This window comes from Rhinolophus sinicus, linkage group LG03 (assembly GCF_036562045.2).
Source record: "Rhinolophus sinicus isolate RSC01 linkage group LG03, ASM3656204v1, whole genome shotgun sequence".
NCBI classification, from domain to species: Eukaryota; Metazoa; Chordata; class Mammalia; order Chiroptera; family Rhinolophidae; genus Rhinolophus; species Rhinolophus sinicus.
This window is the reverse complement of record NC_133753.1, coordinates 131,182,457-131,209,377: the sequence shown is the minus strand read 5'-3', so window position 1 is coordinate 131,209,377 and position 26,921 is coordinate 131,182,457. Positions and strand designations below refer to the sequence as shown.

Sequence of the window (26,921 nt, the reverse complement as noted above, 5' to 3'; positions counted from 1 at the left end):
GGAGATTTGAACTTCATGTTGTTAAAACTGTTGATGATATTTTAAGTATATAAATTGTAAATCAGAAACAGACTAAGATGATGAGGAAATTACTGCACTTTTCTGAAAAGTACAAAAAGGTTGGACTTAAGGGTATGAGCGTTTTTCCACACAGGGAAAGTTGTAGAGAGGTGAAAAGCCTGACTTTTCTTCAATGAAGCACCAACTAAAATTTGTTGGAATATGATAAAGTATCGGAGAAAATATAACCTGAAACCGACTGGGTATTCTTGGACTATGATCTCTATTAGTTGAAAAAGCTTGAGTGTGATTTTAGAGTGAGTTCTGTGGGATTGCTTGAAATATTTGTTCTGTTTTGGTTTTTGTTTGTTTTGGAAATTGCGCAGCATGTGAAGCTGTAAAAGCATCATTTATAAACAGCTAACTTTATTAAATGCTATGTCAATCATAGGGTCAGACCTGTGCTGGGTATACTAATCTTACTGCCAGAAGGTGTTCAGTATATTCTAGCAGGAGAAACAAGTACAAAAACAGGGTGTTTATAGGCAGTGATCGAAATGCATACCAGATAAGGAGGCTGTGGAAAGGCAGAGCGGACAGGTCTGCCTGGAGACGCAGGGGCACCTCATCACCGAAAGGCTTCTTAGGAGATGGAACCACAGTAAGAATTTGAGTGGTGACCAGGAGACCCTAGGTAGGCAGAGGCAGGGAGAAGACCCGTTCTAAACACAGGTAAAGTATGTGCCTAGACATAGAGGAGTGAAAAGCCTCCTGTGCACAAGGCACTAGTGGCAATTTGAGTGTGAAATACAAAGGGAGCAGTGGCAAGAACTGAGAAGATAGGTGAAAGGTAGGGAGGGACCAGACCACAGAGATTCTTGTGAAGGCTTTAATCTGAAGACACTCAGCTTGCTGATCAGCCAAGCGGTAACCTGATCAGATTTTCACTTCAATGCTAGGCTTGAGGGCCTGGAAATGCTATGAGCCTTCTGAAGAAAGGATGGGGCTCTCGGAGGCCCAGGCGAGTCATGATGGAGGCTCTGGAAGACCAGCATGAGTTCTTTTTTAAATGTAGTCTACTTTTTATAAATTAATATGCTGTGGCAAATAGAATGTACTCTAATTAGAAATTAAAGCGCCATATAAAATACCATAGTACAGGGGTTAGGTGATCGAACTCTAAAACCAGATGGCCTAGCAATGGCACTTGTGAGTTCAGGTTGGTATTCTCACCCAGTCCCAGCCCCTCTCTGCCCTCCTCATCTATAAAGTGGGATCGTAATGGTTCATATAAAGGTACCTGGTGAGTACTCAGTAAGTGTTAGCTAGTATTATCATGATCCCTATAAAAGGCTTCAGGGCACATACATTCCCCTAAATGCAACCTTTTGTTGTCCATAGTATAAAGAGTACGTTGGTTACTTTACACGGGTGTTGTAATTTCTGGTTATGTTTAGACACAGAACAGTGTTCACATCTGTCACCTTGTCAGCAGAAGTTTCCTAGTTTCCTAGTTATTCTCTGTTCCCTGTTCTTTGGTTTTTGTTATTTGTAATTCAGTTATACAAAGAAAAACTGTAAGATCAGGTCTTTGTTATTTGTAATTCAGAGGTTTTTGTTATTTGTAATTCAATTATACAAAGAAAAACTGTAAGATCAGGTCCCTGCACTTAAGGAAATTAGAATAGTAGGAGCCAGAGATTCTTCCTGGTCCTTTTTTTATTTTTCACTTTTTTGCCAAGTTTTCAGTAAAATCTTGTTCCAAAGAGAAAATTCTCCTGAGATTGTTGTAGAAATTTGCTACATTTTTTTCCTGGACATGGCAGGGGAATCTTAAAAAAAAAAAAAAGAGCCTCTGCTTTCCAGAGTTGCTGGCATTAGTTTGCTAGTCTCCAACAGTGACTCATTTCTCAAACTGGAAAACCTGTGCACTCAGGAACTGAAGTTGGAACTGATATTATTAAAATGGAGGTGAGGATCTCTTCCCAAGTGCACGAGCTCTGACTGTCTTTGGGTTGGCAAAATTGCAAGCTACAGACTTACTGTCCTCATGCTCTTGAGGCATATAGGAAAACTACTAGAAGGTGTTATCAAGGACACAGAAAACACACACACGCACACACACACACACAAGGCTTGCTTCAATCCCTTTATCACAGCACTAAAGTACACCTACATTTCAGCATGTTTCTGGGAATATAGCTAAACGATTTGTTTTCCTTAGATTAGATGTTTAATACTCATATTCTAAATGAGATGAATGATACCTGAGTACCCTGTTTTCAGCTCTTCTTTATGTGTGCTCTAAAAAGTTTCGTCTCCAGATTTCTGGGGTTTATTAGTAAAATCAGACCATAAAATTCTAGTTAGAGCCCTCAGAGAGCGAATCTTTTTCAATAGTCAAGTTTTCCAGAAAGCTAAGGTTTTAACTCTTGAAGTACTATAACTTTAAAATACTTTGCACAGAAATCTTTCCCAAATACGGTGTATGCTTTATGAAATTAAAGTGGGTGGTGGACAGTAAAATGCCTACAGCTTTGCCCAGCACAGAGCAAGCTGGCAGTAAATATTAGTTGTTTTCCTTATCCCTTTCCCCCTTTTCTTCCTAATTTTGGAATGTCATTCTGAATATCAACTACTGCACAATGATTTCCCAGACAATTTTAGGAGTAGGTGGAGTTTTTCCATGTTACTGGACTTGCTGCCTTCTTTTATCTGCTTTTCTGTATTTTCTATTGTTTCTTCTATTGTCAAGCTACCACTTCAACTCATTTTAATTCAAACAACACTGCATGGAGGCAAATGTGAATAAGAACAAGTTCTGCCTTCTGTAGCTCACCATCCAGTGGGGGCAAATAAAAATAAAACAATAACTGTAATCACATGAGTAGTACACACAGACAGTCCAGTGAGAGAGGGGGTTGAGAGACAGGCAAGACCACCCCCAGTTTAGAAAGAGATTTCATGTTGCCACATTGATTTCCTACAGGCATCCTTCTCCCTTGTTCTACGTCGTTGCTTTAGATGTGGACTCCACGAGGCAGCAAAGTTTCATATCATTATTTGTAAATTTACAATAAATGGACTCTGAATTGAAACCCTTAAAGGGAACTTTTGAATGAAATCTTGGGAACACTCGTGCCTGGACTTGGTGACCTTTATGGTTTCATTCTCCTTGCCCTCTTTGTGTTATTCCATCCTGGCTGACTGTGTTCAATTTAGGTGTGGCTTCTGAATCGCTTAGTTCCAGACAGGTTTGTGTTACTGGACATAGAACATGCTTGCATGCGTGCACACTCCATACTCATGCACATACATAGGCACACAAGATGAGTTCCTATCTCACCACAACTGAAGGAGGAATACAGCAGGTATGAGGGACTGGGAAAATGGCAGGCAGAAGGGAAAACATAGGACTCCAGAAGAATTCTCATTCCACTGTGACTCCTGCCTCATCTCTTCCTTACGAGACTACACAGCCAGGAAGCTATTGAAAAAAGCTTTGAAATTGTGAGCCCAGGAAAAATCCCTTGCTGATGCACTTTTGAACAAGATGGAGCATAGATCAGTGGCAAGGCAGCTATACTTAAAATGATTTCATTCCAGGATAAAGCAGACGACTCTGACTTCAGTCTAAGCATTAGAATGCTTTTGACTCCTTTAAGCTGATTTCCGAGGTAGCAGGGAACTGGGTGGAAGATTGCTCCAGGTCGGTTGCTTCCTCTGTCTTCTCCAAATCTGTCCTAGCAGTTTCCCCCTTCATGCTTTCCAGCGAGATAAACAAGTATGCTTGTACTCACGCCTCTGCAAAGTGAGGGGTACTATGGATCAGGGTATTTAAACCCATGCATTTTTAAGTGTCTTGGATTACTTTAAATATTTAAGAATCTCCTTTGAAATTGCAAATGTAGAGGATGTTGTTAATGCTTCGCCACCCCCAGGGAGATGCCCGAAAGCTACCGAGTCTCTCCACTGACAGGGAGATGTAAAGGGCACCTTTCTAGCACTCAGCCTGGGTTTGCCTGAATAGGACCCTGGCAGGCACCTGATCCCGCAAGCCGAATCTGCTTCCAGAATAGAGCAGTGAGTTTCCACCATGATCTTTCATTCCAGGGCACATGTAATGTTTCTAAGTTCTCAACACCAGGGACAGCCATTTGTTTAAACATCTCTAGTAAATACAGAAATATGGTGTCAGGAAGAATGCACCTCGCCTCAGTTTCCCTTTTCTCTCCCAAGGCTGATCCCTCTGCCATTCAGCAAGTCTCCTTTCTTCCCTCCCCAACTCTCACTTACTCTTTCTCTAATATTCCTTAATACAGGGGTACAAACTTTTACTCAAATACTTCGGGTCAGATATGGCTTGGAATTAAGAACTTCTAAGGTTTTTGAAAGGTACTCACGTGTATAAATTATATATTAACATTGTATCACCTTTGGGAGTCTTGGACACCATCCATCATCAAATATGCTAGTATTATTATAGCAAAATGTTCAAATAGTGACACTATAACAGATAAATAAACACTGTAAATAGCATCACATTCATTCAGATCAGATTTTGCTATCAAATATTATGAAAAAAACTTTAGGTTTCCAGAGCTTTTCAGATTTCAGAATTGCGAAAAGTTCTAGTGTTAGAACAAAGAAACCCATTCCTTAATACATGAGTTATCAATTAAAATACTAACACAGATTGGCGGACTCTGGATATATTTGAATATTTTCCCATTAAAATAATCTCTCTTTTCATCTTGTGGAAAATGTAGAAAAGCATTAAATAGAAAAGTAAAAAAAATCACTCACAATACCTTACTATTTTAAAAATCTGTAATATGAGGTGATGGTTGCACATGTCTGTGAATATACTAAAAACCACTGAATAATGCACTTTAAAGAGGTGAATTGCATGGTATGTGAATTGTATCTCAAGCTATTGAAGCAAAGGTATATAGATTAGAAAGAAAACAAATGATGATGCCCTCTTGAATCCCACCTCCCTTTCTCTTCCCACCCCCACCTCCAGGTAACTACCATTTATATCTGCCAACTTTTCATATGCTTACCCCAACACTTCTGTATACACACAGAAACCACAGATATATATAGATAGATATAGATACAGATACAGATACAGATACAGATATAGATATAGATGTATCGCCACTTTTGTTCTTTTTTGGACAAACATCAGCTGACATTCACCACAGATCTGCATCTGCTGTTTTTTTAATTTAACGATATACCCTGGGCGTATTTCTAAGGCAGCATATATAAAGCTCTTTCATTATTTATAATGGCTGCCTAATAGTCTGTTGTGTGGATATGCTATAATTTGTGCATCCTGCTCCCTATTAAAGACATTTAAGTTCTGGGGATTTTGCTGTACCAAGCAATGCTGCAGTGAACATTAATGTTAGAAATGTTTTAGGTACCCATGTATTGCCACTGCAGGATAGCTTTCTAGAAATGGGGTTTTTGTGTCATGGAGTGTTTAAACCTTAACAGATTCCACCAAATTACTCGACAAAACAGTTTTTCTAATTTACAGTCCACAGTGAATGAGGGAGCCCCATATTCTTACCTGCACTAACTGTTTTCACACTTGAAAAATTTTGCCCAGTGTTTACTTAAACAAAGTGTTTCATTAAAGGATTAGAATTAGTTAGAAAGTCTGAATAGGATTACCTCTAAAGTACATATTCTAGGTCAGGATTCCTCAAAATCTGATCTGAGATTTGCACCAGAACCTCCTTGGGGTGCTTTTTGAAATGAAAATTCCTAGTCCCAACAGACCTTCTGAATCAGATGCACAAAAAGTAGAGGGAGGGCAGTGGTGTACAAGTGCTGGCTCACATTGACTCACCAGAGCCAGTTGTTGATTTTCAGGTCTTTTGTTAACTGATTGTTAAAATTATAGCATTATAAATAAAGGCAATAAATAGTAAAAAAATCATCATCTCCTAATTATTTTACTATATTTTACTATGATCTGTGCTCTTGAAGGTATTTACATTTATTGTATTTGTATGGTAGAAATACTATAACATGGTGTGTTAACTGTTCATCTCTTCCCAATTCAGCGTTCATCCGTAGCTTGAAATCAACCATGGTGGGAAAATTTACACCATGGAAGTTGAAAAATGCTTGAAAAATGCTGCACATCAGTGCTTGATAAATCATTTTGTTGGTTGTTTAGATTTAGGAAAATGATGGAAAAGATGTTAGTAATGCAGATTATTGTCAATAGCCAAAAAAATTGAGGAAATATTCTTCCAATATTTAAAGGTTATCCATTCAATACAGCAAAGATTTTGCTCACTTCCTTGACAAGCAAGTGTAGTTCCAACATATGTCTTAGTTGTTTCAATAAACAAGAATATCAACAAACATTCTTGTCTGAACTACTCAATCATCAGTTACACACATAGCTTGGCTATGGAAAAGTTCAGCAAAAATAAAGGAAAGAATTCTGTGAAATCCAACTGGCTATGTGGAATATACAATAAAGAGTATTATACATTTTATTATTAGTTATAAATTGTGGGCTACACATCCTTTATGTTAATATAAACTATAATAAATTTATGTACACATGTATGCATATTTTTTTAGAGAGCCAGTGCACATCACTGAGCCCAGTATTCTGAAATTTTAACAAGCTCCCCTGTTGATTTTTATGCAAACTAAAGTTTGACAACTGAGGCTCAGATTTTCCCAGTAAGGATTGAAGTTACTTCTATGTATATGTATTTCTTCCTGTACTACAGGTGTGTCAGGAAAATCTCCTGGGACTTGGGACACAAGCAGAGTAATTTGAATTTACCAAAATAAGTATAATTAAATATCAATTCTCTTCAGAAAAAGGGGAGCTTTGAAAAAAGAAAATGCATTTAATTACTGCATGGTTATTCTAGCACTTTATTTTACTTAGAAATTTGAAGGAGAGTTTATTTTTATTCGTAACTTTTTCACAAAATTCGGTCTTTGGATTTTAAAATGTTGTAATAATAGAAGCCACTTACAATACACATATGACTTTCTTGGACCCCCCCCTCCCTCATATATAGATGTGTAAATGTTTCTCCTTTACACTTAAGCTAGATAAACCTTTTGAAGAATGAGCAAAAATAAGTTATATCTCTTCATTTATTACATTTTTGTTATTGTTTCCCCGAAAATAAGACCTAGCTAGACAATCAGCTCTAAAGCACCTTTTGGAGCAGTAATTAATATAAGACCCAGTCTTATTTTACTATAAGATCAGGTATAATATAATATAATATAATATAATATAATATAATATAATATAATACCGGGTCTTATATTAATCTTTGCTCCAAAAGATGTATTAGAGCTGGTTGTCCAGCTAGGTCTTATTTTCAGGGAAGCACGATATTTTTAAGTGGAATGTATGGGGTAATACGTAAGGCAGAAACCATTAGAGAAATGATAGGCAAGAAGGGAACATTCAACCTGCATGAAATTCCAGTCTCTTAGGCCTTCTCCAATAAAGGAGAGATTGAAACATGGCCAAGAAGGCATTGTTGAAGAGGAAACAATGGATTTTATTTTATTTTCTTGTGAAAGGAAAGGAGCGAAAACCATAGGTCTTAGGTTTTGTGTACTAATTCGTTTATAAAGCATTCGTTTTTAATACCAGCGCTGAGTCCTCAGGCTGATAGCATGAGAACAGTGTGATTGGAAGGGACCAGCTAGCCCAGCCCCCTGTATTTTACAGAGTGGAAATCGATACATATAAATGTTAAGTGACTTGCCTAAGGTGGTATAGTTACTAGTCCAATGTTATTAAAAAACTAAAATAATTTAATTTGTGTTGGATTTCTAGTTTGTATATGTGCCAAAGTTCACATCCTAACTATATAAAACAAGTAATGGAGTCAATGTTTCTGAAAGTCCTTTGAACCACTAGGAATGAAGAGGAATGAATTTATTCATGCACAATAGAATAAATATGAATAAAGATTGGAGTATTTTACCTCCTCTCATTTATGCCTTTTTATTCTCATGTATGAAGTAATTCACTTCCCTTTTGTAGGGATATTTCTAAATCAGGTTGCTTGATAATCCCACTGATTTCATAACTGTAATCGGATGTTCTTCATGTTCTTCTCTAACCTTCATTATACACAAGCAGCTTGATGTGAGTCATGGGAATGATTTTAGGGCTATTCAATGCCTCTCAAATGATCTAAAAGAAGCCTATTATCCTGAAGTATTCTTTTGCTCTTGCCAATCGCTTCACATAAATAGGAGCTCCCTGATTCTCTAGCTTCCAGCATTTCAACTTTGTTAATCATTTTCGGTATGGAAAACTAATGATCCTTATTCTCATTCCATGGGGCACCTGTTTATTTTAATATCTAAGTATAGTCATTAAGTATCAGGAATTACATATTCATTATTTGGTTATGAGAAGATATGTAAAGCACTACAGTATTCTTTTTTAAAGGATATATTCAGAATGTTCTTTATGCTTTAAAATGTGGTGGGTTTTGTTTTTTGTTTTTTAAAGCAATTTAACATTGAACAATGTAACATTTGGCTTAAGTGATGAGTTTTTTGAGGAAAAAAATTTTCCTGAATGCCATTTAGTTTTTCACATGTTGTGTTTTTTGGGAAAGCCTTATACTTTACCTTTATTTACCCCTTTGCAACTCATGCTTTTTTAATCATTCATAATTAACTCCTTTTTTGAAGCTGGTCAGGGCTTCAGAGTCATCAACTAATTAATGCCATTTAAATTAATAGCAGATAACATTTTTTTAACTAAAAGAAAAGAAATTAAGAGGAGAAATAAAAAGTAGGAGATGCAATTAAGTTTCAGTGAAATCCATTTCAGGGCACTAAGAACACAACCCCAGGCAATTTTTTGGTTGCATATTACATCTGGTTTTCTATCCCTTACCCTGTCCCTCACTGCTCCTGTCATTGCCTTGGTATGTTTACATTTGTTTACTGTGTTCTGGTAAAAGATGAAAGTCATTAGAGAGAAATGCTAGGATATGCATATTCCATTTCCCATGTACTATTAATTCCTTTTTATGTTAGTAGACTGTCTTACTTATAAAATGGAAAAGATAACCTAAATATATAACATTTAATGTTATTTACAAAATAATCTGTTAGAATAATAAATTCCAACTTTTCCTTGGCCCAGAAGAGATGCTTCTAACCTCCTTATTTCTGCCAACAGAAACAGTACTCTCCTCTTTATCCAATTTGGAAACCCTTCATCCTGCTCTCCATTTCTTTTCATTACATGTTAACTCTTCTTTATGTTTGAAAACTTTGAAGAGTCTTTCTTCTTATAGGGCTATTTCTCCCTCACACTTCTCTAGTTTCATTTCTTTGCAAGCATTCCTTACCCTTGTTTACGCAACTTAACTGAAATGCACCACCTATTAATAATTGTCAATAACTGAAACAGAGAAAATGTGGTTAGTAACCACAGACCCTTCTATCCTGACCCTTTGTCTTACAGTATAAAGACTCCTCAAGGTCTGAGGGAATTTTGAGAGATAATTTGGGTCACCGAGGGATTTCAATGTTTTTCCATTAATATAGTAATGATACTTAGCATTTTATACTACTTCTCAACTCAGAAGTGCTTTATAAATGTTACTTTATTAATCCTCATACCCCAGTACAACATAAACATATTGAATGACTGAAAATTAATGCTAAATCAAATATATGAGCTATAACGTTCAAAGTGTATTCCCTAATGGACACCAAGGACTATATGCATGCATAACTATATGTAAATTAGATGCTTTGGATTTATTTTTTCATTGAAAAACTAAAACACAATACACGATAGTATTTTAAATTGATGAAAATAACTGATTTTATGTTAACTTTCAAAAAACATTTCAATTAAGTTACAGCTTATGCAGAATATAAACTTCCTAATTTCAAAACAAAATAGGATGGTGTTGTCACTAGGTTACCCTCTGTTTATCATTCATTTAGAGTTGTACATAAAGAGGGAGAACATGTTGCACACAATAGTTGAGAATTCTAAAGGGTGTGAAAAGTAAACCTTGTGTGTGTGTGTGTGTGTGTGTGTGTGTGTGTGTGTACATATAAATACTCAGGATGATTCAAAAATTCATAACTGAGGATTTTACCTGAGAAACATGTTTTTAGCTTTATATTGCAAATTAAATTGAAAACTGTTTCTTTGAGCAATGCTCTGAAAGTTCCTTTTCATTCCTACAGTTTATAGGTACATTCTGCTCTCAGTGGGGAGAACAGACCATAACAGGAAGAATGCAAAAGAAAATTGAGGTTATCATTTTTTTAATGATATTAAAAACAGAGATATGGAAGTGAAAAAGTGGTCAATAGGACTTTTCATTGAAAGAAAGGGGAAATTAAAAAAAAACCACATTTGTTAATAACCAGGTATAATAAAAATTGTCTAACCAAAGCTGGTGAAGCTAGTGGACAAGCACGTTAAATGTGCCTGGTTTTAACCCAAAGACAACTCCTTCAGAAATACAAATCTTTAAATATGGTCTGTATGTAAACATAAAGATTTTATGTCGCAGGAAGGGAACAAAAGTGGAAGGCCTTTGCTGCTTGATCTGGGTGCTGCTTACAAAGGTGTGTTAGTTTTTTTTAAATTCCTGAAGCTGCACCTTCTGATTTGTGCGCTTTTCTATATATTATAGTTCAACAAAAAGTTCAAAAACCTATCAATAATTTAAAAACTCAGTGTGATGTTTTGAAAAAAACACACGGTTTTCATGGTGTTTTACCCACGGTTTTACCCATGGTTTTGTCTTTTAATTTTACTTCCTTAGAAGTGTGATTCTGAAGCAGGTTCATAATTCTGAGAGAAAAAGATAGTACAAATCATAAGCTTTGCTGTAGGGTTTTTTGTTGTTGTTGGCTTTTTTGCATTCATAAAAGATGGAAACAGGAAAGTGCTCTGACATTAGTCATGCCATAACATCCTACACACACAGAGCGATTATAAAAACAGGTTGGTGAGCCTGCCTGCCTTCCATTTGATCTCTTTCGGGAATAGCACAGACCATCATTTGTGAAAGTTGTCTTCTTGCAGGATGGGTAAATGCATTTTCTCTTCCTTGCCACAGGACAAATGGAAGCTAGTAATTTCTAGTCCCATAGCAGTGAATACAAAATCAAAAGAGGCTAACTCGCTGCAGTGACAGCTTCAAAAGGAATTCTTTTTTGAAGATTTTTTCTTTCCATAGTGCTGGTTTATTCAGCGCTGAAGCTTGTCTGCTAAGTCAGCTTTCAACAGCCTCCAGGAAACCTGTGCTGTTTGTGTCTTGTGTTAACAGTGCCCCTATTTCAGCTACATTTGCTAAGCAGATACACATTTGCTGTGACAGCTTAAGGTCTTAGTGCTTTTTTGAGTGGAGATTATTTTATATCAATGTATCTGTAACCGAAGAGTCCTGATATGCTGAGAACATGCTTTCAGGGATCCATGAATTCTCTAGGAGATATTCCATGACTTGGATTTAGGTTTGAAGAAACTCAATAAAAATACGTTAACATATGCATTTTTTGGTTAACTTGGAGGATCATCTTTTTACTGAGTATAGTCAAGTGACTTTAGAACTTGCATGTATAATCCAGGTGGTACCAAAAAAAACAAGACAATAAAGGAGCTGTGTCTTTCCTTCATTACAACCAGGTTCCATTTAATGTTCCTATGCCCAGAGCGAACACATGAACACGCTCAGCTGTTCCCTCTGCGGTTTCCTGTTTGCCTCTTGCACTTGTGTCCATCTCTCTGCTGCTGCAGGGTTTCAAAAGAAATAACTTTTTAATGTAATAACTCAGTCCAACTGGATAGAAATAACTTTTTCTTTTCTTTCTTTTTTTTTTTTTAACAACATGGTCCAGCCAACACAACTGACAGTAATCTGTTCCAACACTAAGAAAATTGGCTTTGTTGGATCTATTAAGAGAACTCACACTCTATTCTCCTAAGGGATTTTCCAAGTCATTTTGATTATATGAAATTTTCCCTTACTTTAGAAATGACTCCCCAAGTAATCTATTCTTGGGCGCCTTGGGAGCCATGATTTAATCTTAGTGAAACATCATCTGTCCCATTAATTTATTGTTGTTAATTTAGAACAAAGAACCATAAGGTAAATACCAAGCCAGCTTAATAGTCAAATGGTTATTACGATATCTGTGTACATATATTATTGCAAAATTATTGCTGTGTACTGTGATGTCTTTGATTTGTTTGTGTTTGTTCAAGACAGGGAGAAAGTGCCCTTTAAATTATGTTCAGGACACTGAAAGGGTGGAAGGTTATGATACCGTTTAGAACTATTTGCTTACAAATTTTGTAGAGCAAGTTTTTATTATTAAACATGTTCTTTGTTTTTCATAAGACTTGGCAATGGTTCCAGGCATGCTTTCTCAGTACTTCCATAAGGAAAGGATCCATTATCCAAAACTGTGGTTGGGATAGTAGATAATGGGTATGCTTTACACTTTACCTTCCTAGGAGAGAATAGTGATTTGAAATCCACTCTACGACTGTCTTTCTGAAGGACTTTTCTCATTAGTGGAATGTAGTTTATAACCATCCTTTGGTTCCCTCAGGATCGATGGTTAACCTATCCTTTTATTGAAGCAGGAAACAACTAGGACAAGATGAGCTCATGAAGTATAGAGGGCTATCTCTAGAGGGAAAGAGTAGGAGACACCAACGGACTTCTAAGGACCTAAGATGTAATAGATTATTATCATGCATTATTCCACATACTTTCTGTACTACTTAGCTATGAATCCAAGCAGGAGCTACAAGCTATTATTACAAAAGCAATCTAAATAATATGGAATGGATAACCTCATATTCCATGCATTCATCTCCCATTAAGAAAAATGACCTTCCTGCTTAAATGGATGCCCTTAGTACTGCTGGTTACTTATCCATTCCTGCTTAATATTTCATAGATAAAATGCCTTGGAAGTCTCTAAGAAATAAAAGTCTTGTTTTTCTTTTTAAGTAAATAATGTTGACTACATATTAACATTGGAGACTTAGTTTTTATACCCTGGTGTGTCACCAGTTAGGTGAATTACTTTGGCCAACACAATCTCTGTAACCTCTTTTTTCCTTTCTATAAACTATAAGAGTTGAATTCCATTATCACTAGGGTCTCTTTCAATCTGAAATTCTGAGTCTGTATATTTGATAAAATACTTTGCTGTGGTTATACATCTCTGACTAAGCAGAGAAGAGCAATTTCTCAAAAAGGCAAGCTGAGACCCTTGTGGAGCGGTCATCCTGTTTTCATCTTGTTCAAGATTAGATTCTGATTGAATGCTATTTTCAAGTCTCATCCAGTGTCTGGAAATACACGTTTCTTTCATTATCAGACTACCCTTCAGAAATCTTATGACTCAAACACCAGTGTTATTTTACATTTCTTTTTAAAAATTATTCTTTTAACTTTTCCACAGTTGATGTCTTCACCATTACAAAAGCTTCTAGTACATACACATGACATTATAATGGAATATAATGACATATAATCAAATGTACCTTCCAGTTTCATCTGATACATATCCAGCGAATGAAGTTTCATCTCCATATCTTAAAATCCACTAGGCTAAAATTATGGTTTACTGAAAGAGAGCAGCAATCATGAAAGCTCCGTTTAATGGGGATTTCTTGAGTTCAAATCTCTGTAAATACAGAACGTTAATAGCTAGAAGTCAAGTATTCATCAGTGTACCTTGGAGAGAGAATGAACCTATAGCCAATACAGTGAAGGAAAGAATGATTTTATTTTGTAATAAGAAAACTAAAATAAGATAAATGAAGCTACCGGGAAAGAAGAGCTGTCAGGAATTTTGCCTGATGACAGTTATACAGGATAAGAGAATAAATATAGATTAAAGCAACAATTGCATTATCAATATAAAAATAAAAATGGCTCACTCTTTTCTGCAAACATTGGATCGTGTTGAACTGCCTTCTCCTAGCTCAAGACTCAGAAAGAGGCACATTGTATTGGGTCTGTCCAAGGCGAACTTTATTACTAAAAGTCATGGTAGGAGCTTGAAACAACACATTAGCAACTTCACATCCTATCGTCTCTAATCCAAGAATGTCAATTTAGCCAAACCCTAGTGTTTATTGCTCTTTAAATGTCTTTATTTCACTGATCACTCTGTTCTGTATCTTCCTCGTTCAGACCCTTCTGAATCAACATTTCTGTTTCCATTTTGAGAATATCTATGTTGTGCAATATCTTTTTTCTTTTTTTTAAAGATTTTATTGGGGAAGGGGAACAGGACTTCATTGGGGAACAGTGTGTACTTCCAGGACTTTTTTCCAAGTCAAGTTGTTGTCCTTTCAGTCTTAGTTGTGGAGGGCGCAGCTCAGCTCCAGGTCCAGTTGCCGTTGCTAGTTGCAGGGGGCGCAGCCCACCATCCCTTGCCGGAGTTGAGGAACTGAACTGGCAACCTTGTGGTTGAGAGCCCATGCTCCAACCAACAACTGAGCCATCCGGGAGGCAGCTCAGCTCAAGGTGCCATGTTCAATATTAGTTGCAGGGGGCAGAGCCCACCATCCCTTGCGGGACTTGAGGAATTGAACTGGCAACCTTGTGGTTGAGAGCCCACTGGCCCATGTGGGAATCGAACCGGCAGCCTTCGGAGTTAGGAGCATGGAGCTCTAACCGCCTGAGCCACCGGGCCGGCCCTGCAATATCTTTAACATACCATTTCAATTCTGATATCTTTTTTTAACTATCTTTTTACTCATTTAATATTCCCACATTCCTTTCCCCCTTTCTTCTATTCCTGTGTTATTAGTTGGACACATTTGATGGGCTTCAGTTTCTTAAGTTAAAGAAAATTCAGACCTATGACTGAAATATATTTACTAAAAGTAAAATATTCATGTGATGAAATTCTTTGGAATCTACCAATAAAAAGAACGATAATAATAACTAAAATTGATTGGATTTTTTCTATGCTCCAATTTATTGGATTCTTTCTATGTAAAGAGTGCTCCATTCTTTACATAGATTATTTATCTTATAGACTGGAGTTTCTTCATAGTATCAATGGTGATCACAAGTACAATTCTATCAAGTATTAAACAAATGACCTTCTACATCCTACTCATTTTAGACAAAGGAACTCAGTGAGCACCTAGTTCAAAATTGATGATGCTCTTATGAGGCCCTATGGTGAAGTGACTGTGTGGGATTAAAATCTACAAATTAATTCTAAACTCTCCACCCAACAAATCTTACATATGTACAATATTTATATTGAAATATAAATCAAAGGAATAGTCCACTTCCTAGTCTACCTTTCATTCTGACAAAATGCAATCTTATAATTTCAGGCCATTTTAGTTATTTGAATCATTACTGTTCCCATCTTTTTAAAGCTATGGCATTCAGTTTCTGTGGTCTTCTGCCCTGTGTTAACTTTTCCATCTATTTCCTCTCCTGTCTCCTGTTTACTTTCATTCTAGTCACATAATCAGTCTTTCTGACCAGCTTTTTCAGCCAGCATGTGATTTTGATATTCTGAGTTCATTTTCTGTATATTTCTAAACTATCTCAGTTCTGATTTCATTTTTTCATCTTATGTGGTAAAATATTAGCAGAAGCACTGATGTATTTCTTTATGATAATAGACCTTTTAAGTGTCATTCATTTTTATGATGATGCATGTCAGAGACAGATTTCATATACAGCCTAGCGAATGGAAATGAATTCATTCTTATGAGGCTTCATATCTTGTGGCTAAAGCACTGCATTACAATGAAGGGCAGACAAAGTCAGAGAACCCTGAAAATCATCAGTAAATTATGCAAAACTAGCTGAAGTTTCTGAGTTCACCAGAAGTAAGATCCGGGTGGACGTTATGAAAATAATAATGCATCAATGCAGCAAGGATCAGGTTGGAGTTAGAAGGTCATAATCTTCACACAAACACTAGGCTGAAATCTGTTTCTCTCCAAAGCTGCCACTTGCTATTGGAATAGCTACGTATTCAGGAGCCCTTCAGATCTCTAGCCCACATTGTTTGAGGGAGTTCAAGTTACTCCCACTGGGACTTCTCACTGGGACTTCAGTATGTGCAAGCCCATGGGGCCCTTCAGGTTAAACTGTAGAAAGTTGTACTGGAAAAGATAACAATCATTTACAATGGTAAAATTTGATTTTAAAAGAATGAACATGTGAATAAGAACTGGCTCTTAATAATATCTAAAATGTAAATAAATATGCTTTATAAGTATTTACTGAGGTAACTTCTAGAATTTTGTTCAACTAAAATATCATTGTTAAAATGTGTATTTATCCAATAACAGAATTTCTTAAAGTCACATAGATTTGTAATTCAATCACCCCATGGTTAAATAATGATGATAATCTGAAGTGTTATCCATAATTTAAACCATAATATCTATATGCTCATACACAGATGCACCCAAACACAGCATGGTTTTTAAAAATACCTCATTTCTTGCTGATTCACTGGATCAAATTGACCAGATATATTTGGCGTAAACAAATTCGCACAGGCATGACTTAGAAATGCTAGCGCGGTTTTCAAAGTCTATCTCTTCACTAATTTTCCTTCTGTATATTTTGATTTCTGAAGCTTTTTGTAAAACAGGCAAGATTTTCACTTTGGATCTTTATATTCACCAACCCTCTACCCATATAAGGTTTACGTTGTATAAGACAAAACTTAGAGTCTCTAAAATTTAACTTTCCCTAAAGTCATTATGTTGTATAATATATAAGCCAGAAGTTCAGTATATTTTTTTTCCAGAATGCGTTGATCATCTCATGTTACTAATTGAGGTTTTAGCTCTTTTGTTATTGTGTGATGACCTTGACTTCCTTATAGGATATGGCATCTAGTTGATAAACATGTGAGAGTAAAAGAAAACCTGGTACTATGTCTTTGCAGTGGAGTAAGTGCTGAGACTATGACTCACTTTTAAAACTCTAGAGGGAAGCAAATAGACAACAATTATATAGTAATGGCTATTATTTAATTTGGAGAAAGCTTTGATAAGCTGGTTATAAAATATCTTCAAATTAAAATTTGTTTTTGAGTTATTTTTGTGCTTTTTTTGAATATTAATAAAAAGCTCTCAATGTAGACAATTCTACTAAAGAACATTATCTAACAGGAAGATGCACTGTTAATGGCAATAGCTGGCATGTGACTATTAGTAACATTCCTGCAGCTTTTAATTTGGTGGCACATTGCAGCTTTGATGATAATCTTCTTTAGTAGTTCCTGAAATGTGTTAATTTATTTGTTGATTTCTCCCACTTAATTTTTTTTTTTTTTGAGTCATGGTAAAGAATATCAGCCAATGTGGATATCAAACTGTGATTAACTTGATTTTTTCAATGCAAAGATGCAATGTAAAACCAAGAGACACTTCTCATTGCACTTTGACCCTTTTGCTTGGGTAGATGTTGTATGAGGAAAAAACTCCTGGTATTGTTACTTAAAATAAAAAATCGTAAAACCTGACATTCAGTAATTAGTAAGTAATTGGTAAGTGCCATTTACTAATGGGCTCCTTTGGTTTTTGGAGCCCCACAAAAGCCAGGTACTGTGCTAGGTGAACACATTACAGGATCCTTGGCTCTTGCTCCATAGCTTAAAATCTTCCAATGGCTTCTTTACAGATAGAGAATAAAACCTAGACTTTTAACACTCTCCTCATGGCGTGGACAATCTCCAACCTCGTGGTCACTCTGTCCTTCTGGACCACAGTAGATTAAACAGCTACTATCACTTACCCTGTTGAGTTCACTGTGTGACAGTATCTTGTTTATATATTTGGTGTTTTGTTTTTCCCTATCCCTCCTACCTCATTTCCCTATGTCTCCACTCCCATTAGAGCATAAGCACCATGAAAGCAGGGAACTTGAGTATATTGTTTTTCACTGTGTCCACACCATATAGAACAGTGCCTCAATATCACAATTGCTCAATTAATGTTAATTGAATGAATGGATGATTACTGTTTCTCAAAATAACCTATTACATAGGTATGATGTTTTTTATACAGATGGGAAATGTTTTCTGAAATCACCTAGGCTAATTAGGTGAGTCTCTGGACTTTAGAAATCATTTGGTATGAATGAATGGTACTTTCTACCATTCTCTTTTGATCAGTGGAGATATTTACATAATTCTTGGTGAAGTCATTTTGAAAGACCACGCATATTTACTATATCTCATGAAGTATGTTTAGGAAAACTTGCTCTCAAAAAATAAATAAATAAATAAATAAATAAATTGAAAAACCATATTCAATTATCCTTTCTCTATTTAAAAGTATAGACAAAATAAGATAAAACTGGTTATTTATTATTATTATTATTTTCTCTCCATCTCTTTAAAACTCATTTGAAATTGAAAAAAAAGAACTCACTGAAATTATTATGAAAATAGCATCTCACTGAAATTGATTTAGGGTATTAGAGATGCCTTTGTAAAATGACAAAAACAAACAAGCAAAACCCCACCTGATTAAATATAAAATCTGTATTATTGAATTTTCAATTTCTGTACTATCTTTATTAAGAACAAACTCAATACTGTACTGTACAGATAAATCTCCTGTGTGTTTTATTACCAAAGTGTTAAATATGATTTGTTATGTTTTCTAAACTGTATTGTAAATAAAATGCGTGTCTTGTTAGTTATCTGTTATATATTTGTAGATGAGGTTACCTTTGCTTCTCTCATGAGAATTACAGCTAAAAGAAAAGAAATTTCCTCAAGAAAACTATTCCATCTGCTGTTATTTGTTAGCACACTTCACTTCTTAATTTCTAGTATAAATCTATCAATCTAACACATACATGCAATAGTTATTGCTATTAAAATCAACTCAAAATTGAGTTATAAAGTATTCTAATTATTACTGAGAAAAACATGTGAAGTAGAAAGTCTTTAACATACACAGAAATAAAAGGAATGAGTAAATATGTACTATTCATGGTCTTGTAGTGAGAGATAAGCAAGTTCAGCAGAGATAAGAATTTGAATAATTAAAATTTTTACCTTATACCTATTTGGGGAAGCCAAAGGAAGACTGAAGAGAGGGTTTGTAAGAGGTCTCTGAAGTGTCCTTGGCAAAGATAGAGATACTCAGAGGCTTTCCACTGATGTTAGGATGTTAAAAAAAAAAAAAAATGAGTATCAGGTTTCTATCCCAAAGGTGGGAATGAGCGAGGCTTAGAAACCAAACGAGGTGATTTCTATACATAAATTTGAGACATTACAGAGTCTAAAAATATTATTACCTTAAAAGCCTAAATAATGGGCTCCTTTGGTTTTTGGAAAATAAAAAAGCTAGCTGTTTGGAGCCCCACAAAACAAATCATTCAGTAGTTCAGTAGTTCATCAATTTTTCTGAATGTTTCAACAATATGGAAAATGCATAGAGAGTAGCAACAACTTCCTTCTGTGAGAGGATGACTAGTATCTAGTACATCTGCAGGAAAACATAACTGGTCAGTTTGATGAGTCAAGAAAATAACCACAAAGTGCTTGAAATGATAGTTTTGTTGTTGTGGTTGTAATACATTGTAGATTAAATGAATTCATGAATATGAAAGTACTCTGTAAAATATAAAGCATCACACAATGGAAACATATAGGTTTTTTAGTTATTGAGTTACAATCATTTAGTATTTATTATTTTGAAATCCATTTTTTATGTTTTCATATTTAAGATGTGTGTTTTCTGTGTGTGTATGTGTTTTCAGATAATCACAAGGATTGTTCTGGTGTGTCCTTACACCTCACACGCCTGCCGTAAGTACTTCCAGTTTTCTTAGCTGAGTGACAGCTTTAAGATCTTTGAGAACTGAAAACAGGGAAGTCCGTTGTATTAGTTATCTATTGTTGTGTAACAAATTAGCCTGAATTTAGTGGCTTAAAACAGCAAATACTGATTGTCGCCTGTGGGGCTCTGGGCACAGCTTAGCTGGGAGCTGTGGATGGTGGTCTCACTCTTGGCCAGTGTGTCAGTCATCTGGGTGTGTGACCAGGGGAGAGCCACTTCCCAGATCACTGACATGGCTATGGGCCGGATTCAGTTCCTCCCTGGCTGTGGGCTGGAGGACTTCCTCTTTTCCTTGCTATTTGAAAGGCTCTAAACAAGGCAGCTGGAGTCTGTCACAGCCAGCAAGGGAGAAAGCAAGAGGGGTCCTGCAAGATGGAAGCCAGAGTGTTTTTTATAGCCTAATCTCAGAAGTTAATAAATATTATATGTCATCAACTTTTAAAACATTGTCAGTGAAGAATTACATATGTATGTAATAAGTACAATAACCTAAACAATAAAACCCAATTAGTGGTTCTGGGTGGAGGACATGAATCCTAGGAGACTCCTGTAGAAAAAAAGTGAAATCCCTTTTGCTTTATTCTGTTAGAAATAACGAATTATGAGGTCTGTTTACTAGATCCAACCTACAGTCAAAAGAAGAGGATTTGACAAGAGCATGAATGGCAGAGCTAGAAATCATTGGAAGCTGTATTAGGGTTCTCCAGAGAAAATGAACCATAGACTGTTTATACATATACATGTGTATCAGAGAGAGGGAGTGAGAGAGGGAGGGAGAGCGTGATTCCAAGATTGAGAGATTTACTTTAAGGAAGTGGCTCACGTGATCATGGGGGCTGGCAAGTCTGAAATCTGAAAGACAGGCTGGCAGGCTGGAAATTCTGGCAGGCATCTATAATGCAGTCTTGAGTCCAAAGGCAGTCTAGAGGCAGAATTCCTTCCTCTTTAGGGGACCCTCAGTCTTTTCTTGTAAGAGACCCACCCACCTTATGGACACTAATCTGCTTTACTCAAAGTCATTGATTTTAATATTAATCACATCTAAATAACACCTTCACAGCAGCATCTATACTACTGTTTGACCAAACAGCTGGACACCATAGCATAGCCAAGTCCACACATATACTTAACTGTCACAGGAGCCATTTAGTTACTGCCTTCTACATTCAATGTGTGTTTAGCTATTTGCTTCCCAAAATAAATTATTTTTAAGAAAAAGAAATATATATATATAAAACCTCCAATTTTTTTGTGTGTGATTATTTTCACATGAATTGTATTTTGTAGACCAATGTATTGACGTGTATCTTATTTTTCCAAGGCAATAGTTTTGACTTTGATAAACATTACTGTTTTCTGCAGGCAGCCTTTAATTGCTGGCATGTACCTTATGATGTCTGTTGACACTGTCATACCAGCAGGAGAGAAGGGTGAGTAGTGATCTTGTAGTATTTACCATTACCTCATTACCTAATCTATAGAAATTTACAGTATATTTTTTATAAACTTTTGAAATGACCAATGTTTTTGAGTCCCTGAAAAATAAACCACTTCTTTATTATCCTTGGATTTAAAATAGATTTTCTTTTATTATTCCAAGCCAGTAGTTTATTATTTTTCATTCTTTTATTAAGATGCTAAGAATTGAGGCCCATGGGTAGGTGGTGGGCTGTATAAATTAAAGAAAAAATCTTAAGTATTTTACAAATCAATCATCTATTCTTTAGATGCCAGAGACAAACTTCATAATGTACTGTGTCATAAACTACAGCAGAGAATATCAGGTTCACAGTCAAGAAGCTAGCAAATCTAACAACGACTCAGTCTTTGAACTTAGGTATATTGAGTTTATTTCCCCATTTGTGAAATGGGGATAATAATAGCTAATTTTCCTAACCTTAAAAAAAACGATTGGAATAAGTATGATATTATTTGTCATTGTATCTGATCTCTGATGAAATTGCCATATTAAATATTTTTCGTTTGCTTTTTTACTGGAAATCTTTTAAAGTTAGTGACAAGTATGGTCTCATTGTAACTATTCATTCGTTTATTATAAAAGATATATTTATGGAATAGCTACTATGTGTTAGTAGTGTTAGGTTGAAAAAACATATGAAATGAAAGGGTCCCTTCTCAACAGGAGCTCTGAATCTAGTTATCTTAGGTGTTTGCAAACAATTTTTCAAAAATCCTTCTGTTTTAAAACTAAAAGCAAATTTTTAAGCGTTTTCAATTCCCTAAATTTCACAATAAATGTAGCAAATTTAGCCAATGTTTTCACTGAGAGGGTGTTTTGATTTGTCCATAGTTATTTTGTTTATGAATGAAACAAAATGTGAGGGTAAGGAAACCTTAACTCATCCTAGTAAAGTGATTGGCAGGTAGTAAGTGCTGAGTATGTGGATGCATGTTTACTTCATAAGAAAACCCCATGCCTAGCAGCTTGTGAATACCCTATACAGACTTTTAGACAAGGATAATGTTATTTTCCAATTGAATAGTGACTTTTTTTCTGTATTTTCATTTCTCACAGTGGTGAATTCTGACATTTCATGTCATTATAAAAAGTATCCAATGCATGTCTTTGCGTATAGAGTTCACACTCATCATTTAGGTAAGAACTTTAAACTACGTGTTAAATTATAAATATTTACCATTGTGCTTGCTAATGCTACAAGTGTAAAATGTAAATTGTTTAACATTAAATCTGTTTTAATGAAAGGGATTTTGGTCCATCATTTGAAATTCTGTATGTTTTTTCATCATATCGTTTTCATTAAAATACCTAGCATTTTGGGTTCTGAAAATATCCAGATTTTGTTTTGAAATAAGAAGGTAAATAATACCTTTTCTTTTTCTAATACCTTATTATATGATATGACTATAATTTATGTTCATTACAGGTCAGGTAGTAAGTGGATACAGAGTAAGAAATGAACAGTGGACATTGATTGGACGCCAGAGCCCTCAGCTGCCACAGGTGTGTAGAACATAGTTTAATTTTGAGAGAAAAAATAATAATAATCAGGTAGTAATTTTAAAAAACCCCATAGAAACCTTGTGAATGTCTTTAGAATCTAAACATCTCTAAATCTACCTTCACTACATCTAAGCTGTGTATAACCTCGTTTTTTACAACTACCAACTTGATGGTCTCCTTATCAGTTCTCTTGATATTTCTAAACATGGTGGTAGTGGGGTGTGTGTCTTCCTCCTTTTTACCCAGGGTGCTCCAAGCCTCACATTTATTGAAGCATGTGGTTCTGGGTTTTATTGGTAATTTTAATGAATGTTTGTTTGTCTTCTTGGCAGGCTTTCTACCCTGTGGAACACCCAGTAGATGTTAGTTTTGGTGACATATTGGCAGCAAGATGTGTATTCACTGGTGAAGGAAGGACAGAAGACACACACATTGGGTATGATTCCATAAATTTCACTATTTTAAAAGATTTGATTGGGACAAGGCATAGTTATAGGTGACAGTTACCTTTGAGAATGAATTGCACATTTATTTTCCTATCATGAACAATTATAACAAACTATTGCGTTTTATCATTTTAGAACTGATTGATTTGGATAAAGTCCAGAACATGTGCTTATTTTTTCATGCTTCCTCTCTTCCTTCTTATTCAAGACCTTAAGCATCATGCCTCTACATGTTACAGTTGCTACAAAAGTATATATTACTTCATCAGACTCATCTTAATAAAGAAAAATATAATGATTATGACATTATATTTCTTCAAGTGTCCTTTGTCCTGTGTTCAAACTTGGGCAAATACATGGGTTCTGCATTTGGTGGTGTACACTAATCACTTAGAACCATGACTTTTTTTCTGCCCATGTATTCAATGTTTTCCACTTGTTTAGTCTAACAAATGAGAATAATAATATGCAGCACTTTACAAAACAGAATGTCAACTTTTAAGTAATTTTCAAAATACTGAGCCTCTTTGAAATAAGTATATTTTATAGCACTAAGTAAAAATTTCAGAGCACTATGAACTGTCTCAAAAAGGGTTTGCCTAAAACAATGAAAGATAAAGCCCCTTATCATACGTTTTGTTAGGAAAGAACCAAGGAGCCTCCTTTCCATGTTAAACTAGGTCATTAAATATTTACTGATGCCACTTGGAAGCTGGAATTTTAAACCATTTATCTTTTGATCAAAGAGAAGTTATGGAAAGCAGGCATCTGAAAATATGCATTAGATGCACTGAAGATGATTCATTCTTAATGATGACAACACTAGGTGTTAGTTGTCAGGGAAAAGGAAAAGATCCTGATGCAGGTAAAAGAGAAAAGGTATTTGAGATGGTAGAGTTGGATTTTTTATGTTACTCTAAAAGGGTTTCTATATTAATAAGCATCCATTTTAAGGCTAAAGATAGAAAAAAACTTTAATTATCAATTTATATTAAACAAGGAGCTTCTAACACCTTCACTTTGGATAAATTTGAAGAATTTTAGAAAAAGACTTGAGGAAGGCAATAAATTCATTGAATGACATGAAATGTCAATGGTAAAAAAAAGGCTTGACAATGTCAACATAATTAGATTTGAAGGAAAGAGTCTGACAATTCACTTCTTAACAATCTTTAAATACATGAAGTAATAAGATTCAGAGGGTATCGAACAACTGTTTTCCGACGTATGTTAGTGTAGAGCTCCAGAAACTTTGCTTAAATGCCATTGGTTATTTTATTAACCATTGTAATTGGTAGTAGACAAAGTAGTAAAAAAAAAATCCCTTTCAGCATATTCTGTGTATTAGTTTACAAGTTCAAGTGTGGAGTTTTTTTGCTTAGAAGTCCCTTTACAATTTGGGGGTGGGGACACTTGTAACTTTGGTCAAGTTCTATCCTTTCAGTATTATCTCTGTGAGGCAATATCAACCATAGAAATTAATGACTTGTGATAGTATCAGGATAAGAGGCCTTTCCCGGTTTTATGAGTTCAGTATTATTCTAAGTCGTTTTTTTAATGTATTTTGCTTTAAAATAATACCCTAAAATGACTATACTGATCTATCTTTCGGTAAATCTCATGTGGGCTACAGGAAATGCCATTTTGTAATACAAATGAAACGGAAATTATAAGAAATTAAGTTATTGGATAAGTTCATAGTCTGAATATTTCGTTTATATTAAAGAATCAATTTTCTTCCAGTGGAATGATAAACTAATAAGAGAAGTTTGAATAAATTTAAATATGAATAAAATTTCTCATAATAATGCCTCCCATTCCTACAGCACTTAATATGCTTTTCCGTTTGAGAAAGATAATAGCAGCAGTGTGTCTCAGTTTAGTAAAGTAATGGATACCATTTCAATGGGGTAGTATAGAATCACAGTAGAGAATGTAACCAGTGGAAAAAGAAAACTAGTATTTTATTATGTCTATTACATTAAATGATACTCTGTAAATCTCCTCTCCCTCTTCTCACTTCCCACCTGCCCCCTAATCCACATACAAACACGCACTCCTACTGGGCACAGGTTACAGCCCTGAGCATGAAGCAGATTTAGATACAAGTCCAGAGGTAGTATGGGGTCAGTAGATGCCCCTCCATGCACTGGGAGAACTATCAGTTTCAAGTTTTTAACCTTCTTGTTCTGCAGCCACCTGAGAACTAAGTTTTACAGGAAAATTGAATCATCAGCGGCCTACTAGGAAGAGTTTCGGTTACATGATTCTTTCACCCAATCCAAGCTAACGTCTGTATTAAATTGGAAATTTTAGACTAGAGAAAACTTTGCTTAAGTAGAACTAATAAAGTAGTTAGTTAACTAATACAAAGCACTTTAAAAAACAGGGACTGATTTTCCCATGCCAGGATTCACCTTAAAATACAGCCATTAAAAAACAAATGTATTTAAGACAAAACGTATTAATAAATATACTTAATGGTAACATTATGCTATCCAGATATGTTTCTTTTAGAATAGTAAATATGACTAATATATCTTGGACAAAGTTGTACCAATGTATATACTGACAACATAGTATTAATTAATCTATGAAGACGCAATATTAAGTGCCTAACTGCATTATGTATTTTATATTCAATGTGACACCTAAATTCATTTAAAATGTTTAGTCAAGTTTAAACAAACAAAAAAGAATTAAATCAGCTGATTAATCTTAGTAAGTATACTAATTTGCCTAAAAGGTTACATGCTAAAATTTTAAATTCTGGAGAATCGGTAGATGATATTTACCTCTTTGGTCAATTTTGTTAGTCATATTGTTCATTTGGAACCAGTTATTTCATGTACATATGAGAATGTCTAATGAATATTCATAGATATCAAACACAACACTTTAATCATCATTTTAAAATGTATTATTTGCAAAGATATAGTTATATGATCAATAACTCCTTAATGTGTAAGTTTAAAAGCACCATGAAACCTCTTAAGAAACAATTAAAAGTTTGTAAAATAACTTTTTAAAGTTTTCATATTTCTTTCCAAATTTATTTTCAAGCCTCTCATTGTTAAGTGTAAAGGATAGGGGCTGGGGTACGGGAATCATTAAAGTGGAATATCACTGTTGGGAATATAATCTTGATGTACGACAATATTTGGGTTATTTTTAATGATAAATTTCAGAATACCTGGGTACTTTTAAAACTCTCTATTATATGTCTTAATAATATCAAATAATTTATTTTTTATAAAAACCCTCACAGAACATGGATGGATGGATGGATGGATGGATGGATGGATGGATGGATGGATGGATGGGGATAAATGTTTTTCAGAAATGCCATAGATCAATCGAGTTTGCAAAATTGACCTGACTTGGCAGTATGATATATTAGGGCTAACAGCTTATGCCATAATAAGTTGTAAACATTTATTAAGATAGATTATTCATTCTTCCCTCATTCAACAAATATTTATTGAAGGCTTACTGTTTCCAGGCTCACCACACTTTGTCAAATTTAAAGCTAGCTGGTATAAAGAAGTAGTTATCCCGTAGGCACTCTATTATGCAAGAAGATGAAAGAAATGCACCACTGTAATTC

General features: G+C 35.1%; 1 protein-coding gene across 39 annotated transcripts in view; it reads left to right on the top strand.

Annotated features, from left to right (window-relative positions):
• PAM (peptidylglycine alpha-amidating monooxygenase) overlaps positions 1 to 26,921 on the top strand; it is a 260,955-nt gene that overhangs the window by 173,697 nt on the left and 60,337 nt on the right. For all 39 annotated transcript variants that reach the window (XM_074328672.1, XM_074328669.1, XM_074328654.1 and 36 more), the window contains 5 exons: positions 19,806 to 19,854; positions 21,248 to 21,315; positions 22,422 to 22,502; positions 22,792 to 22,868; positions 23,201 to 23,304. In XM_074328672.1, the coding sequence (XP_074184773.1) occupies positions 19,806 to 19,854; positions 21,248 to 21,315; positions 22,422 to 22,502; positions 22,792 to 22,868; positions 23,201 to 23,304 (379 nt within the window). The remainder of the gene's footprint in view (positions 1 to 19,805; positions 19,855 to 21,247; positions 21,316 to 22,421; positions 22,503 to 22,791; positions 22,869 to 23,200; positions 23,305 to 26,921) is intronic.